Source organism: Triturus cristatus, chromosome 4_2 (genome assembly GCF_964204655.1).
Source record: "Triturus cristatus chromosome 4_2, aTriCri1.1, whole genome shotgun sequence".
NCBI classification, from domain to species: domain Eukaryota; kingdom Metazoa; phylum Chordata; class Amphibia; order Caudata; family Salamandridae; genus Triturus; species Triturus cristatus.
In genome coordinates this window covers 187,402,887-187,421,120 of record NC_140586.1, presented here as the reverse complement: position 1 = coordinate 187,421,120, position 18,234 = coordinate 187,402,887, and the positions used below count along the sequence as shown (strand labels likewise).

At 42.4% G+C, this 18,234-nt stretch overlaps 1 protein-coding gene across 3 annotated transcripts in view; it reads left to right on the top strand.

The window, feature by feature from the left end:
- Window positions 1-266: 266 nt before the first annotated feature.
- XPNPEP3 (X-prolyl aminopeptidase 3) overlaps window positions 267-18,234 on the top strand; it is a 242,456-nt gene continuing 224,488 nt past the window's right edge. The window contains exons 1-2 of one of the 3 annotated variants that reach the window (XM_085601056.1): window positions 267-356; window positions 863-926. In XM_085601056.1, coding sequence (XP_085457182.1) covers window positions 292-356; window positions 863-926 — 129 coding nt within the window. In that variant the 5' untranslated portion in view covers window positions 267-291. The remainder of the gene's footprint in view (window positions 357-862; window positions 927-18,234) is intronic. The other 2 variants (XM_085601057.1, XM_085601058.1) reach the window with 2 other exon arrangements.

Below are 18,234 nucleotides of genomic sequence, written 5' to 3'. Positions count from 1 at the left end.
GGGTTATGGACCTGAGGAAAATTCCTGTGAGCCAGCTACTGGAGTACATGCTCCAAGACTGGTAAAAAGATTTCACACTTCAAATCCCACTAAACCAAAACCCTGACAACATTCCTCTTGGGAGGGATGTACTGTTATATTGAGACACCTGTGCTGAACATTGTCAGTTCCCATTCCGAAGTCCCCTCTATGAACCACATTTCCCAGAAGGCTAGAATCACTGCCGGGGCAACGTAACAACGTGCTTTCATCGGTAGAGGCGGGGATTTATTGAATCCTCGGCTGTGGACGATGCCGGATTTTCTTTCCGTGGAAGAGAAGGCGAACGAGCGCAGCGGCCAGTCTCCTGTAGTGGGGTAAGGGTGCTCCGGCACCAGTGTTATGTTTGGTGAATTCATGTATTGGTTTTGGTGATATCTCCCAACAAAGCATTTTCTTCTTCGTTTATTTTGGATCTTGATTCCCATGTGTGCAGTACTCGCGGTCGTGAGGGAAACGCCCCGAGTACCTGCATCTTGTCTATACTATTTACTCTAGCCGTGATGGAAACGGCGTGTTTATGGAAAAGACTTCTGTATACCTACAAGCAGAAGCCGTGTTTAAAAACGGCAAGGATAGGTGGGTATTGACATAGTTATTGCCAAAGCCGTGTTGAGAAAAGGCAAGAGATTTTGCTCATTGGAATTCTATACTATTGCCATGATGGAAAAGGCATAATACTTTATTGACATTATTATTATATCTTGTTATACAACTTCATGCATATTGTTTCAAAAACTGGCTTCTTTTTACTGCTACTGTGAATATCATATATAGAAGGCAATCTCTACATTGATTCCCTATTTTATTTCATGCCTTATAGTGACAGGGGTCATAAGGATATTGTGGGAATACCCCCCGAGAAGCATGTACAAGCACATGAAAAGGTGGGTAATCATGAAGGTTTCTTGAGAAGTGTCTTAACGCTATAACAGTATAGAGATGTTGTTAACTCTCCTCTTATTTCATTAGATTCACAGTACCGGTGCATTGTTTTATTTGGAACCAAGAAAGAGGGTCTACACCAGGTGCCAGTCTTCTCCTATCTCGACAACTGGCTGTTGAAGGCAGGCTCATCCCAGGCTGTCGTCTCCCACCTCCAGACTATGGCAAACCTTGTGCATTCACTGGGGTTCACCATCAACGTGCCAAAGTCACACATGACTCCCTCTCAGATGCGCCCTTTTCTTAAAGCTGTTCTGGACACAGTGCCATTTTGGGACTATCCTCCTGAGTCTAGGATATTCAGGCTATGATACCGATGTTTTAAACTCCATCCTGGATTTTGGTGAGACTGACTCTGAGGCTGCTGGGCCTCATGGCCTCCTGCATCCTGATAGTAATATATGCCAGACTGCATATACATGCTCTACTGTGGGACTTGATGTTCTAGTGGGTGCAGCATAAGGGGAATCTCTCCTATATGGTCCAGGTCTCGGCGGGAACTGCACAGGACCTTCAGTGGTTAAAAACCAACCGCAATTGGATCAGAGGAAGACCTCTCTCCCTTCCCCAACCAGACCGCACAGTAGTGACAGATGCGTCACTCCTGGGATGGGGTGACAAATAAAGATCAGAGGACTCTGGTCTCCAGCAGAATCCAGACTCCTCATCAATTCGCTGGAACACCGAGCGGTTCACTTGGCATTAAAAGCCTTTTTTCCTTCAATCAAGGGATAGCTGGTTTAAGTGTTCATGGACAACACCACCGCCATGTGGTACTGCAACAAACAGGGCGGGGTGGAGCCGTAGACCCTTTGTCAAGAGACCCTGCATCTCTGACCATGGCTGGAACAACAGGGCATAACCCTTGTGGTTCGACACCTGGCAGGTTCTCTGACTTCCAGAGTGGATAAACTCAGCCATGGCTGCCTAGGGGATCATGAATGGCATCTCCATCTGGAGGTAACGCAAGGTCTCTTCCAACAGTGGGGAGAGCCTTGGTTAGATCTGTTCATCTCTGCCGAGAACACCCAATGTCAGTGGTTTTGCACGCTGGAATTTCCAGGCAGCTCTCTCTCTAAGACACTTTTCGTCTCAAGTGGCGCTCAGGCCTCCTATACTCCTTTCCGTTCATACCACTCCTGTCCCGAGTGCTCAAGGAGATCAGGCGCAACCGAGCCCAAGTAATTTTTGTGTTCCAGGACTGGGCATGGAGAGTCTGGTATGCCAAGCTTCTCCAATTGAGCATTAATCCTCTGATCAGGCTACCCCTTCGGAAGATGCTTATGTCGCAGCAGCAGGGGATGGTCTTCCACCTGAACTTGTCAACTCTACGCCTTTTTGAGTGGGGATTGAGTGGTAGCAGTTGATAGCATTCGACCTTCCTCCCAAAGTTTGCAATGTTATTTTGGCAGCAAGGCGGCCCTCCACCAAGACCGTGTATGCCTGCCGGTAAAACAAATTTGTAAAATATTGTACAAAATGTTTATTGATCCACTTTCTGCTTCCCTCTCTCCAGTTTTCCTTTTTATTTTGACTCTTGCCCAGCAGGGCTCTGCCCTGGGCACTCTCAAAGGTAATCTTTTGGCCCTGTCTGCCTTTCTGAGGCTGCCAGACCAACCTTCCTTATTTTAATCTCCAACTGTAAATAGATTCCTCAAAGGCCTTGCACATAGGTTCCCACCTTCCACTTTCATAATGTCTCAGTAGGACCTTAATTTGGTTCGCACCTTCCTGATGTGTTTTCCATTCGAACCTCTGCACAACTGCCCCCTATGGCTGCTTACCATCAAAACAGCTTTTTTACTGGCAATCCCTTCTGCCAGGAGGGTATGCGAATTGCAGGCTTTGTCATCCAAACCTCCTTACCGGACAATATTTCCTGATACATTGGTCCTTCGCACTGGGCCTCTTTCCACGTGAGAGTGGTCACACCATTCTATGTGGCGCAGTCTGACACCTTGCCCACTTTGTACGCTACGCTGCACCCCCTCTAAAGAAGAGAAGCGACTTCATTGTCTGGACCTACAAAGAGTGGTGTCTTTCTACCTTGACCGCACTAAAGCGTTTCGGGTGAACGACCAACTCTTCGTGGAGTACCGAGGAATGAAGAAAGGTTGTGTGGTGCAGAAGAGGGCAATCTTTCGATGGGTCATCCTCTGCATTAAAGCTTTCTACGCTATGGCCAAAAAGTAGCTTCCTGGAGGCTTAAGGGCTCACTCCACTAGAGCTAAGGCTGCTAGCACGGCATTGCAACATGGAGTTCTAGTCCTCGAAATTTGTCAGGCAGCAGCATGGGCATCCCTGCACACATTTACCAAGCACTACCTTTGTGACAGCTCTGTCATGCGGGACCTTCTGGTCTAAACTAGTCCGCAGTCCTTCCTGCGGGGATTTTATTGCTTGGGTATCTATTCAAAGGTATGCAATCTGGGGCTAGGTGTCTCTATCAAATGGAGAAGTTACTTACCTTTCATAATGCCTCATCTGGTAGAGATATGATCTATCTGCCGATTCCTTACTGACCCACTCATCCTCCCCAAACTGTGGGCAGGTTTCTAGGGTCAAGGCTGTTCAGTAGCACACCAATGTAATTGCCCTTCATAGCTCCACGCTTCTGGAATGGAAAGTTGTGAAAAGTATCTGATGTCAGCATGCCCAGCATGCCAAGGTGGTACCTATATAGATGGCCCGGACATCACAACGGCACAGACCATGCTCAGGATGTCACGCGGAGCCGACTGAAGCCACTTACCGATGCTAAAGGGTATTACTCAAAGAAAAATCTTCCAGACCCAGTTGACGCCTAGGAAATTCAAAGGTGAGGAATCTGAGGCTCGATCATGTCTCAACCAGATAAGGCATTACCGAAGGTAAGTAACTTGTCAGTGTAGGAGTACTCCTGTGTGTGTAGATGTGACCACTTTCTCTACACAATACCAATGTGTACTACTCTTGAATAATTAGTTTACCTCACCGGAACTGTTTTGACTAAGTGTTGCCTGATATACATTGTAGACTGTCTTCAAGTATTCTTGCACATATTGCCTACATGCTATCTTATTGAAGTTACTAAGATTGCACAGTTTCTAGGAAACTTTAGTCAGATGTCTTTTATCCTGATGAGACCTGAAGATTAACTGATGGTCAAATCGTCGAGATCCCCTCCCTAAGTTGAATTCAAAACATGTTTTGGTTCGCCAGAGATACCATATATTAATAGACAGGCTCGCCATTTATATTTGTTTGATATAAAATCATATACAACCTTGGAATCTGTGCACTATCTTGTTGTTTGTACTTGTATATATATTAGTTGACGGTCCGAACACTGTGTTGTCTGAACTAATTTTGATACATACTGAAATGTATATTGTCCTAATACTAAAAATGTGAAAATCATCATCATGCAAGATAGTGTCCTGTATCCTTGTTTTCAATACTATTGATTGATATAAGTCCCTTATTAAGTTTTCACACTTTCAAAGCAAGTAGAAGTGTTGGTGAATGAAACCCACAGGACATTTGTTTGGCTTATTACACTTACTCTGGTTCTCGTGAGCAATCAAAGTGGTCCTTGTGTTGTATACTTAAGTTGCCTGAAAAGCACTTCATAAACTAGTCAAGACTAAATGTTTTTCCCCACAAGGTACTCCATGACAACGTGGCTTATGTTTCGTCCAGCATAATGTGAAATGTGAGGACTATAATGCAATTATCAAGCCGCAAACAGAACATCTACCATGTTCTGACGGTTGATTAAGGTCCATGATTTCCTCAAGTAGAGGAACAGATATTCTACAGCTGCTTGCCTAAGGAAGTTCTGGCTCATGGAAGGTAAAGTGTCCATGGACAGCCATTGAAAGGTTTACCTTACGGCAGCTCCACCTCAGTCAGTTTCCCAATACTTCACTTTTGTATGATACAACATTAAGCAAATAGGAAAACATAGAGAGCTGGCTGAGATGGGCACTGGGGACAGTAAACACGACTCTTCTGCCTCTTTCCTTGCTTAGAGCAAACTTTACAATGACGACAAGGTCAAGTCTTTTTAGGTGTTCCAGGAATGCAATTGACAAAGTGTCAATCCTGCAGCCTTGCCACATCCTCCAGAGCATATGAAGTGGAGGCTGTCTCTGTAGCAGTAAGACTTTCAATGATGATCAACCGAAAGTCACACTAAGACACAAGTCTTCCTATGGTGGTCTGGCGATAAACAACATATGCATTGTTTGTTGCCATCTGGATCAGGTGGGTAAACAGCTTCTTATACCAAGTGCAAGTTACACAACTCACATTGTATGGCTAAAGAACATGGTCATTCTCATCCAGTCTGCAAAACTACTTGTTCTAATCAAGTATACAGATGGGCTTGTGAACTTCAGCCATATGACCCCAAACCGTGAAGGGGCAGTGCTCTCATCATGAATTGCAGTGAGTACGTACACATCATGCCTATCAGAGAACTTGACTGCGAGCAGTTCAATGGAACACAAAGCAGTGCTCCATGTTTGTTTGAGCTTCTTACAAACAAGCTCCTGTAGGAATCCTTTTAGGTGACAATGAACTGTACCATATGCCACAATGCCAGCTTTTTGCAGCTCAAGGAGCAGCTCTACTCCTTGATAGAAGTTCCAACATAAAGGTTATAACATTTGTAAAAGAGTGTTTGGATAATCCCCCATACAATCTTTCCTGTGACTGCTAGCGTAGGAGGGCAATCTAGAGGGTTTAGTGGAGTCCTTCCCTGTATATACTCTCGAGCAAATCACATAGCCACTAGAGCTCTCACACAGCAGGTACAACTTGATGCAGAAGCGAGCTCTTTTGCTCGTAATGTACTGCCTGAACAGCAGGCACTCTTTGTACAGGATCAAGGACTCATCAATCACTATTTTCTTTCCAGGAGTGTAAATCTCTGGAAACCTGGCAGACAAATATTTCACAACATACCGAATTTTGAATAACCTGTCATGGTCTGGATGGTCCTGGGGCAATGCAGCAGAATGGTCACTGAAATGTAGCATACGCTGCAATAGCAAAATCCGATCCCTGCTCATGTACGGTGCAAAGATGGGGGTTGCTTAAACCGTGTGTGGAGACAGGTAGGACTGTAAGCTGGGTTTGTACACTGACCCCATTTTGAGCGTAAGGCTGAAAAATATCTTCAACTCCTCAAGTGAAGTAGCAGTCTACTGGTGTGCCATAGAATGAGGCCCTAGAGTGCCACCATGCTGCCTCATAAATTATACAGCTTGCAAATTTGTCTGCTGCACAATTTGTTTAAGGAAGTCAACATCCAAAAAGAGATGTGGCATAATTTTGCGGTAAAGCACGGCACAGTTTTTTATAGAATGACTTCATTTTCTTTTTGTTTTGTAAATTTGTAAACAAGGTAAAACTGTCTGGCCAAACATTTCACCTCATTAGTACATGTTTAGCAATCAAATGCAGAAATAATAAACTGAACAAGCATTTGCAATGCAATAGGTCTCGCATTTACGCGAATTTGAGCTATTGCCATTGTACATGACTATGCCTTTTATTTATGTTTTGGTTTTTAAAACATAAATAAAATGAATTCTCATTTATGATGCCAATAGATTAAACCAGTGTAAATGCAAGACCTATTGCATAGCATAAACAGAGATACACATATAGAGACAGACACGGACACACAGAGACAAAAAGACAGAGACAGAAGTGCATACACATAGACACACACAAACACATTCATTCACATACAGAGACATATTGCACATACAATGACAGTATTACACATACACACACAGTGATGCACACACAGAGGCTTGACGCACGAACAGAAACACTGCTGTACAGACAGACAGTAATACAGAGACAGTGATGCATAGACAGAAACAGTAATGTACATACAGACACAGTGATGCACACAGATGAGTGTTGCACATACAGAGATAGTGATGTAAATACACAGACAGAGACGTACACACTAAGACAAAGACACACACACACAGACACAGTGATGCCCACACAGAGACAATAATGTACACACAGAGACAAAACGCACAAACAGAGTCAATGACGTATCCAGGGATAGTAATACACACATAGAAAAAATCATGCACACACAGAGACAGTAATGTACACACATAAACAGTGATAGAAACAGTCCTTTCCGCTCTCTTCTCAGCGGAATGCAGGCACGGACCTCTCGCCTCCAAAAATCAACAATCCCACAATGCAGAAAAGTGGGTGAAGCAGGGGTGAAGCAGGTGATTTATTACCCAAGTTTAAAACAGGAAAATAGCAGGACCAGTGTCCTCCATGACTAGTTTCGCTCCACGCAGGGAGCTTGATCACATGATGCGTCTCCGTGTGATGACATAATATATAGAGACACACTGGGCACCAACCAGGTAAAGGAAATAAAAGACAGACTGAAAAATAACAATTATTCACTGCATTGAAATCCAAATGGTAACAATAAATGTTACGAATAACATGTGCAAAATACGCATAAAGTAGTAGGGCTCACCATAATAACAAGCCCAGACAAATATTTGCATGAATATATAAATACATAGATATATGAATATATAAATATATAAATAGGGGACATAAAATGCGGTAAACAAATAAATACATAGTGCATATAATCCGCCTCTACAGTAACCTATATTGCCTATATTACCATAAAAAAGGCTGTCTGAACATGGAGAGGACCAGTGTCCAAAAAATGGGAACCCAGGAATTATGTCCCTAAAATGAATGCGTAAAAGAAAAAATAATTATATATAGAAAAATGATCAATTAGCAGCATGTATGAATAAGACCAATATTAATACAACAACGTTGAATATGCTAAAAGTCATAAATAAATATATAAAAATTTCTTTAAAATTTTTTTTTTCTGTCAACCAAGGATTTACTAGAACTCTATACAGGCGATAGCTGATGGTAAACAGTCTGATGATAAAAGATAATGTTAAAGTGCCTAAAAACAGTGCAAAAATAGATACTCTAAAACAGCAATAGAGTTAATAGAAGAAAGTCAGAATAGTTATTAGCTAGAAATAACCTCAGCACAGGATGTATCAGTAGAAAACACGATAAATACATAGCTGAATTTCAAAACTTGTTCATTGTACATCAACCAGAGTTCAAAAAGATGTTAAAAAACATTTTTGTTAGAAAACATTTTTTACATCCGGATAATAAAATACTCATAGGAAATTATGTAGATCTTCATTAATGTTCAAACCATTGGGGACTCTTGTGTCTAGGGCTAAGATAAAATGAGACTCCTGTTGTCTCAGTAATTTATCACGATTGCCACCCCGTCCGGGGTTGGCAACTGACCCTATGACAACGTACTCCAAATCCTTTAATTTGTTATTATGAATTGCTTTGAAGTGTCTAGCAACTGGATAGTTGGGGTCAGAATTAACAATTGCCCTAATATGCTGCAAAACCCGTTTGTGCACAGGAAGTTTGGTGCTTCCAATATATTCCAGATTGCAAGTGCATTTTAATTTGTAAATAGCATATTCAGTGCGACAAGTTAAATGTCCTAGAATAGCTGTCTCTTTGTCATTGAATTCAGTTTTATAGTGCGTGCTATTGGTAGCAAAGGTACAGGCACGGCAAGAATTGCATTTGAAAAACCCAGTCTTAGTAAGCCAAGTGCCCTTAGCACTAACCTCAGGCATAGTTCTCACAAGGGCATCCCTCATAGAGGGAGCCTTCCTAAAAGTAATAGATTGTAAATTAGGAAGAATAGGGCCCAGAATGTTGTCCGTTAAAATAATGGGCCATTCTGAATAAATAATCTTGCGAATAGCATTTTCTTGAGAACTAAAAGTTGTGATAAGGCGAATAGACTGTGTATCTGATTCTTGAGTTTTCATAGCATTCTTGATACTGGGTTGTAACAAGGTAACTCTGGGTACAGAGTTAGCCTTATCAAGGGCATTTGTCAAAAGATGTTTTTTATAACCCCTGTCCAAAAATCTACTAAATGCTGCCTTCTGGCATTCAATCGAGACGATTTCAGAACTGCAAATGCGTCGAATGCGAATAAATTCGCCATAGGGTATGCTCTTTATAAGATGGCGTGGATGTGCACTATCAGCATGTAAAATTGAATTCCCTGCAGTTGTTTTTCTATGCAATTTAGTACAAAGTGCGTTGCTGTCTATATAAACAGTGATATACACACACATACACAATGTATCTAAGCAATGCTTGTATGCGATCTGTACAGAATTTGTATATCATACATTATGTTTTATCTCCTGCATGTCTACTTTTGCTGTTGTTTTTCCTACTATTAGTTTACTTGTAATGCCTATCATGTATGCATATGCAGCGAGCGCATCAACAAAGCGAACACGCACTGATTAGAAACACATGCTTAATTAGGTATCGAAGAACACTGCTGCACGTTACAGACACCACTGAGCATGAACGCTGACATTTCCCAAGAAGCTAGAACATGCATACGCCTTCCACTACATAATCGGGGCTCTTGAAGATGTACTTGAGATTCTCTTATATACACAATGATTGTGATCACAAACATACAATAATGACGTCACTATCCAGTGCATTACCCCTGCCCTCTCGGGTGGTAATTAACAATTGCGTCAGAAAAAAAGCAAACTTTAGCGGGCTTTGGAATAATAGAGTGAACGTCCCAAACTCAGCTATGCGGCGGGGGGCATCCACCGGCTGTTTGTGTGGGGAGTCCGAGCACAGGGCAGGCGCTGCGGCGCTCGAGCGGGCTGACACAAACGGGCACTGTAAAGGAACGGTGTGTCAGCCGCAGCGGGACTGAGCACACAGTACAGTTTGACAAATTCCCAGAAATGAAAAACTCGCAACACTAAAGCCACTGCGTGTAACGATATTCATTTGCATACCGAGCTATTATGGATAATATCAGCAATAACATTAATAACAGCAACAAATATAACAAGAACATCCGTAAATATTGTTAGCATTATTTCAACAGGAATTGTTTTTGTAATTTTTGTGTTGCTAGCAGAAATCTTGCATTTTCGTTGATAGCATTCTTTAGTAATGTTTGTAGAAAACCTAAAAAAAACATTCCGCCACCAATACGACGCTTCACACTAAATGGCGTAAACAACAGCGGTGTAATCGTGACAGCATTATTGTACGAGACAGCGTTTATTTCATTTGCGCATAGATAGAAACAACAACAAAGCAAAACCAGTGGTGCGCGTGCACCACAGAGGAGCTGGGGCAAGGGAGCGCGGCAGCGAGGCGAACGTGCGCTGCTGCGTGTGCTAGACACCGGTGGGAATGGGCGGAGCAAAGGCGGGACATGTGCCAGCCTTTGCCCAATTGCGCGCTGTATTTTTCTTTAAAAAGCACGCTAAAGCCAATGGCAGCCTGCGAAAGCAAAATCACACGCATGAGCGTGTGGTTAGCTTTCTGAAACCCATACAAGAGGTATCGCGCGGTGCGAGCATTGCTGCGAACTGCAACGCTAGTCGCGAGACCTAAAAAGGAGTGTTTACGCACCTCTTGCAATAAAAGGCATTGTCATGTACAATGCCAACAGCTCAAACTCTCGCAAATGCTAGACCTATTGCATTGCAAATGCTTGTTAAATACAATACATCCTGCCCTATGTGCCTTTATGGCCTACCTTAGGGTGACTAATATGCATTAAAAAGGATTGGGTTAGGCCTGGCAAAAGATGTATTTTGCCAGGTTGAAATAGGAGTTTAAAACTGCACTAAAGGCTGCAGTAGCAGGCCTCAGTCATAGCTACTTTAGTGGGTGGTACAATGAGTACTGGAGGCCATGGATAAAGGTAGTATCACTTTTCTAGGGACTTACAAGTAGATTAAATCTTCCAGTTAGGTGTAAGCCATTGTTACCATGTTTAAAGGAGACCGCATAAGCACATTAGTAGTGGTTAGCAGTGGTAAAGTGTGCACAGTACTAAAGCAAAAAAAAAAAACAAAAAAAAACACGAATTCACCAAAACAGGCAGTATGAAGGTAAAACAGTTTGGGAAATACCAGACCAAGGATGATGTCAGGTCTAATTGCCTGTGCCTTTTAATGTTCCACTGTGCACCATGTGATCCATTGCAGGAATACGGACAGTTTCAGCATACTGCTTTTAAAGCTTTCCAGAAAATAAAACTGAACTGTTTGTGGGAATGCTGATGTAAGGAGTGTTGGTGTGAGAGCCAAAATGTGTTCCATACCTCCTGTCATGAAATCTTGAACACATTGCCTTGACTTCACACCGAACGAACTTCAGCATGTGAAAACAGGCCAAATGCTGCAAAGCAGGATGGCGATAATGGCGTGGCGAGCATGCTTTGTTCCATTTTCTTGAAATTCAGTAAGCAAAGAAACAGAATTTAAGATAATGTCATATGACAATGGGTGCGCAGAGCAAATACAGGCAGAGTATGAAATCTTTGGACCACTATCAGTTGCCAGTGTGGATGGATGTCACTTAAAATTCATACATTTAAAATTAATTAAACGAAAGTTTAATGAATTTAAATGTATGAATTTTTATGATAGATTTCATTTAAGAATTGAGATTATAAGAGTCTGTATGTATGGAGATTTTACTGTTTAAGGACTAATTAGTCCAAATAAACTTTTGTTTGACTGACACTTAAAAATGCTGCTGTGCCTCGTCAGCATAGACTCAATTGATATTTTAAAGTAAGATTTCTCTATCTCTCTCTGAGTAAAAGGGATGTTGTTTAGTCTTTCACCATTAGTTGAGGTTGTTACTGTGCTTATTGACAAATTGGTAGTGTTTTTAAAGATGTGACATTTTGTTTTCTATGCACGCAGTAGGAGTTCTTAAAGCCATTTGAAAGACAAGGTTGTACTAACAGTGCCTTTAGAATTATAATATGTGACATTCAGAACTGGTGTAAAGTGAAATGTACATATGCACTGGTGACACTGTCATCCAACTTGGCTGAGAGCATCCAGTTTTTGGTTAAACCAAGGAGTAACAGCTAGGGATCACAGTAGGGGTAGACTTCGGGTTTACGCATGATGACATGTAGACGGAACGCAAACACCTAGTGCAGCTGCATGCCTGTAAAGAAAAGCCCTGGGTTCTTGAACTCTATGGCCCACAGAACCGAATAATTTGTTTTTTAAGTGAAACTCAAAAGAGTCGTTTTCAGAAAAGTTGAATACATCAGTCCTCAGCTGAAGTAAAGATTGACATCCGTTCATTATACAGAGTCGGAGCAAGTTACGAATAAGTAGCCATATTATTGTATACTTCATTTATGGGCATGCAATGTATGTCCGTGGGTCTTTGACAGTTTAGCCTATTCTAAATTGTTGTTCATGCAGTGTATTTTTATGTGCAGCAGCAGTGGGGGACAGAGCGACTAAAAAACTGTTATGTATTTTAAAATGGCACTGATCTTAAAAAACAGCAATTTAAAAGGCTATTTGGCAGTTTTATCATGTCTCCCAAGTTTTAGCATTTGACGTGCGACAGCTTCGAACAGTCCTAAATTTTAGTTACTAGCCCTTTGCATTCTGGGATTTGGAGTCTCAGTTCTACCACAATAGATGTGGGTTTAAAAACATCAAAACGTATATTATAATAAACTAACAGACTAAATGTCAACCTCAAAGGACCGGCACAACACAATAATAAAAAAAAAAATTATTAATGTAACCCGAAATTATAAGAGCAGCCACACATAATGAAGTGCTTTGCAGTTTTCTACCAGCTGAAATTCTTAAAGGAACCAACTGGCCTGGAAGAAGTCTCGGTTTCTCTATTTACGTGAACACGTTTGACGTGAAAAGAAATTAAACATTTACGAAAGTCACCAGCCTGGATCAGAAAGCCAATTGATTCCAAATTTGGATTATGTAAAACGCTAAACAAAAAGTTCAACATTGCTTGCTTGTTAAACATGGTTACACGTGAACAGTGTGTAGGGTGTAGAACTGGACAACTATATGCTTTTTTTTTATTTCTCTGCGTAATATATATCTACATTTGTCCGGTTTCCTGCCACTTATACGGTCCAAGGTCAATGACAGGTAATTACATGGCTACACTAAAAGGAACTTTGTTAGTTTCTCCCTGAAATTTCTGACCCAGCACGTACATTCGATAACCTTTCCTGCAGTAGCTATTAGGAGCTAAGGATAAACGCAAGCGCTGGTTTATTTTAAATAACTGCACAGTTTTAATATGACATATCACTGAAAAAGAGTCCCGAGTTATGCAGCCATGAACATGAGAAAATGGAAAACCGTAAGATGGAGGTCAGGGGTTATAAGATTTGTTCTGTTTCATATTTCTTTTTCGTAACCTTTTCCATCTTGGCCATTCGCATTAGTTGAGTTAAGTTATGAGATCCAAGGAACAAATTACGAGAAGCAAAATAATATTTCAAGGTTAGAACTGCTTACTCTTGAATTAAAGCTGTGAAATATCGCGGCTGTTTCATTACAAGTAAGGAGCGCAAAAAATGTCAGATGCGCAGACAAGGAAGGGCCCACAGACTGCAAGTTTAAATTAATGGGAAAGATATGTTGTACACAAAAGAGGGAGTGGGAGACTAAATGGAGGTATGCTGGCTGACATAATTAAACAAGCGGCCGCGAAAGTGATCGCAATCAAAGCGGCCGTAAGTGAAAGTAATTGCGGTAAAGCGCAGCGCGCGCGCCCGCGCACATGCACTGTACCTCTAGGCTGGCCTGGCAGCACTTTTTGGAGCCCTCTCAATAAGTCTCGCCAGACCAGCGCATGCGCTGGGTCAGGCGAGACCTAAAAATGACCAGTCAACCTTTGTGCAGTCCCTTTCACTGCATGCGAACACATATATACTGAATATGCCACATAAATCTACCATCTGTTGCATACTCTGTAGATGGTAGACTTATGTGGCATCTGCAATATATGAATATTTTTTTTTAGAAATGTTTTTTTCCTGGGGGGTGAGGGGGCACTATTTGCCCCTCAGGGGAAAACACACATTAAATATATATATATATACTGTCCCCCAAAAGAGGTCGATCCATGTCATGAAGGTCAACCCCCTACCTACTTTAAAAATCTTTTTTTAAATGTGTAGTTCCCCTAGAGAATCACACATTTAAAAAACATTGTGAGGTACAAGGGAGTCAACCCGTACACAAGAAGGACTGGCCCCCTCTCAATTTCCATTTATTTCTCAATTTTTTTACATTTACACTCCCCTGGGTCACAATTACGGCCCAAGGAGAAAAACACCTTTATTTTTTGGGGTATGCGGGGTGGTGGTACAGGGGCAGGGTGGGGGCGGGGGGGTTGGCCACAAACAAACATCGCTGGTGATCTAGTGGTTTCCTGACTGTGGATCACAGTGTGACGCGATCTACTCTCAGGAAACAGTTTCAGGAAGGCCTCGTTTGAAGGAGAAGACTCTCCCCCTTCAAACCAGGCATCTCTGAAACCTGGGGAAGCAGTTTTCAGCTTTTCCACCTACTGGAGCAGGAGAGATCACCCACCTACTTCTTCCTGCCGCTCCAGTGGGGATACTGTGCATGCTGACTTCACTGATGGGTGGGAGAGGGTGCGGGGGCTGATGTGCATCACCCTAGCCCTTGGAGAAAAAAAAAACCTGAATCCTCCGGTGCTCGTACTGGAGGATTCCTTGTAGGCCTCCCAGTGTTGGCCAATGGCTGACAGCCGCACTAAAGGGGTTACAAGAGCATTTAAAGTCTGTAGCATGATAGTATAGTAGCACTTACAGTAGCATTTACATAGCTCTTGTACCCCTGATGCTCTGAAGGGGGTTGTAGTTGCTGTGAGTAAAAAGTTTTATAGGTAGTGAGTCAAGAATTTCCACTTCTATTAAGGACCCAGAGGCGAGGATTATGCTTGTTGGAGTGTGTTTTTCACCAAGCAGAAACGGCCGTTTAATGTTTTATCTGAAATAACAAGATACACTTTGAGAAAAAGGGGTTGAGTCAGGATTTGCCCTTTATTTAGACAAGTAAGTAATAAGTTAAGAATAAAAACACGCAATCAAGCCAAGATTAAATCACAGAGAGAGAGAGAGAGAGAGAGACTGAATAGCAAAATGTAACGAGACAGGATAACCTTATCTAATAATGAAATATCAATAAATCAATCAGCTAGTCTGCTAGCAGGGAGCACCTCTTTGTGAAAGACACTATACGAGGTGATCAACGGGTTGGTCAGTAGACAGTCCTTTTATACAGTTTTTTTTTTTTCAAAATTTTTTATTGAAACAATAAATCAGTTACAAGCATGGGCCTACAACCACCAGGGCCGGCCGCTAGATTCAGAAAGGATCGTACATTAGTTAAGCAGTAGGCGACACCTGGGGCCCAGCCCCATAAATGGCTCAGGATAGCTCGAGAGAAGCAGGAGACATACATTTAACATAAATAACAACAAAAAACAAAAGGCGAGGCATACGGGCAAAAAGCGTGGGTCAGGCTACATCCGGGGGACTTTACTCCAAACCTTCAATTAGCTATCAACAGGAGGGAGTACTGAAAGATCGGGGGGGGGTAACGGGAAAGGAACATCTATATTCGATTACTTTTATACAGTTTTAATGAGAAACTGGTGACCGCAGAACCAAAACATTAGAGGGTGTTTGACCGCAGAACATAACAAAAGCTGGCCAATTTATTGAAAACAATTTACGTCACTTCTTGGAATATAAGAAAGCAGAAGTTCCAAAAGGTACAATGGTTTATCAAAGGTAATGAGTTATTTTGAGCCATGTAACTGTCTAATTTTCAAAAGCTAGCAAAACATCAGGTGCAAAGTTGTGGTTGGTCCCCACCTCTACTCATAGCCCATCTTGTTCTTCTGGATGGCAGATGCATCCAGTTTATCTCTTCATGGTCTCAATTTACAATAAGATGTGAGCACAGAGGAAAGGGGCTTGGGGACTTGTTTATCAGTAAGGCAGTGACCTGAAGTTAGTGGCCTTCATAGTAGAGAATCGTCTGAGGTTACAAAAGGGCAGACGCTTAGGGCAGTGTGAACAATGTAGCATAACCCTGTCTATGGCTTGGCAGAGGTTTTTTAGATCCTCATGCTTAAAGTGTGAATAGAATAGGCCTGGGGCATTATATGGGGAAATTAGACCCTGCTACATTTCCCTCCTCTTGTTCATTCTAAACAAAATTCTTACAGCATACTTTGCAGGCCCTTCTCCCAGTTGAGGTATGCAAGGGTTGTCATTCTCATAAGAGCATTAGCCCTCTTGCTGCTTCCCTAACTCTATATGCTCTTCTTCAGATATGTCAACAAGGGATGTGTAGGGTGTAGGCAATGGCGTACTTGAATAAATGTCTTCCCTTAGTTGGTATTTACTGGTGGTGGGCTCGAGGAAGCTAACCTGGCACTGGGCAATGGTAGTGGGCTGCAGTGAGTGTGGTCCAGGAGTTGTGAGCTCTACAACTTCCAGGAGCACTGAATCATCTCTATTCCTAGTTCTATACTTCTTGTACACCGGCTTTCTGAAGTTTACTGTTCCTACATAGTTCATACCTATTATTTTACTACTAACGGTCTTAGCAAAATGACAGAGCACCTGTATTGCACAACAGAGGATCAACAGCACACCAAAAAACGGTAACAAAATCTTTAGAATGGCAGACAGCCACAAAGGCATCCAGTTTAAGTTCAACCAATCAGTGACTGTGTCTGCCATGGCACCTCCTTCAGCATTCATTTTCTTTTCTGTATTGTTCAAGTCCTTGATGGCCTTGGTGATGGAGCCATTTTGTTCATTGTTGGCTGGCAAGAATGTGCAGCATGAACTCTCAATCCGACGGCATACCTCTCCTTCCATGGTAGTAAGCATGTCTAAAACATAACAGTGCTGCATTACCATCAGTCTCAAGAGATTCCTCCCTTACAGCATTCAGTTCATCTGTAGTACTAATGATGACCCGCATGAATTCATAGCAGGTGATCTGGATCCAGCGTGCATTTGCTTTGATTTGAAACATAGGAATGATGCCCCCAAAAACAACAGTGCATCATTGAATAGGTGTAACTCCTGGGGTATGTCTTTAAAGGCTGTCCATCCAAAGTACTCGGCATACTGTCAATGTTGGTGAAACAAGGTAACAGTGCCAGTCATTGGATAGGCATGAATGTGGGAGATGTTGGCTGCAGGGACAACCAAGGTGACTTCTTGCATGGCCACTAGTGAGCACAATTCGTTCCATCGAGGAGGCAGTTGAAGACAGAGACGTTCTCCACATGCCCAGTAGAAGTCCATCAGGCTGGAGGTGCCATATTGCAAGTCCACATTGAATATAATGATGTTACATCCCGAGTTGTGACCAACAGGTACAGTGCCATTTCCTAGAAAACAAAGAAGGGGGGACTTTAGTATGAAAGCTATTTTAGGTTTGGACATTTTCTCCTCATCCCAAGTCTACATCTCAACCTCCTGAGACCATATTTGGTGACACTCATCCTCAACCTCCCACTCAATCCCATCTTCATAATCCGAGTCTACCCAAGATGGCCCCAAGGACGCTGCTTTACATATCAAGTTAGCCGGAACACACCATTCGCCATGGGCAATAATTCATAACCATAGACGTAGAACAGTTCTATTTTGGCATTGGTAGAGTAGGCCGTGGGGTATAGAGTCATTACATTCTGTTGGTATTGGTATTGTTATGAATCCATTCTTCCTAACTGTACTGCTCGATTTTACCGGCCCTATTGTGTTGATGGGTGATTAGGGTGACTTCAGTCTCTCTACCATTCAAGCCTAAGGGTTAGAGTAGTGAATGAAGTCTATTTTCTAGGCACTTCGACATGATCCTGTGTTCTTCCCCATAGATCAGGGCTTGCACACATATCCTAGGGGATAGATTCGTTAGTCTTAGGGATAGCCTGCCCTGTAGTGAGGGTATTTCATGGAGCCGTGCTGAATTCAGGCCTGGTAGGCCTCAAACGGGGGAGACTCCATCTTTCTTTCTGCTCCAGCAGCTTGAGATGCTTCTAGGTTAAAGGGGATGTTTTAGTTATGAGGTGTTATTCGCTTGGAGAGAACCGGTTCAGACCGGCCCTTATCGAAGGATTGTATTTTTCTTCATGCCGAAGACGCTACATCAGGCCGGCCGGCTGGGAAAGTGTCCTTGGCACGGGGAGGTACAAGAATTTGGTGGGCGGCAGGTTACGGGCTGGAATTTTCCATGAGAAAATGCACCTCTATATTAGTGAAAGTTTGAG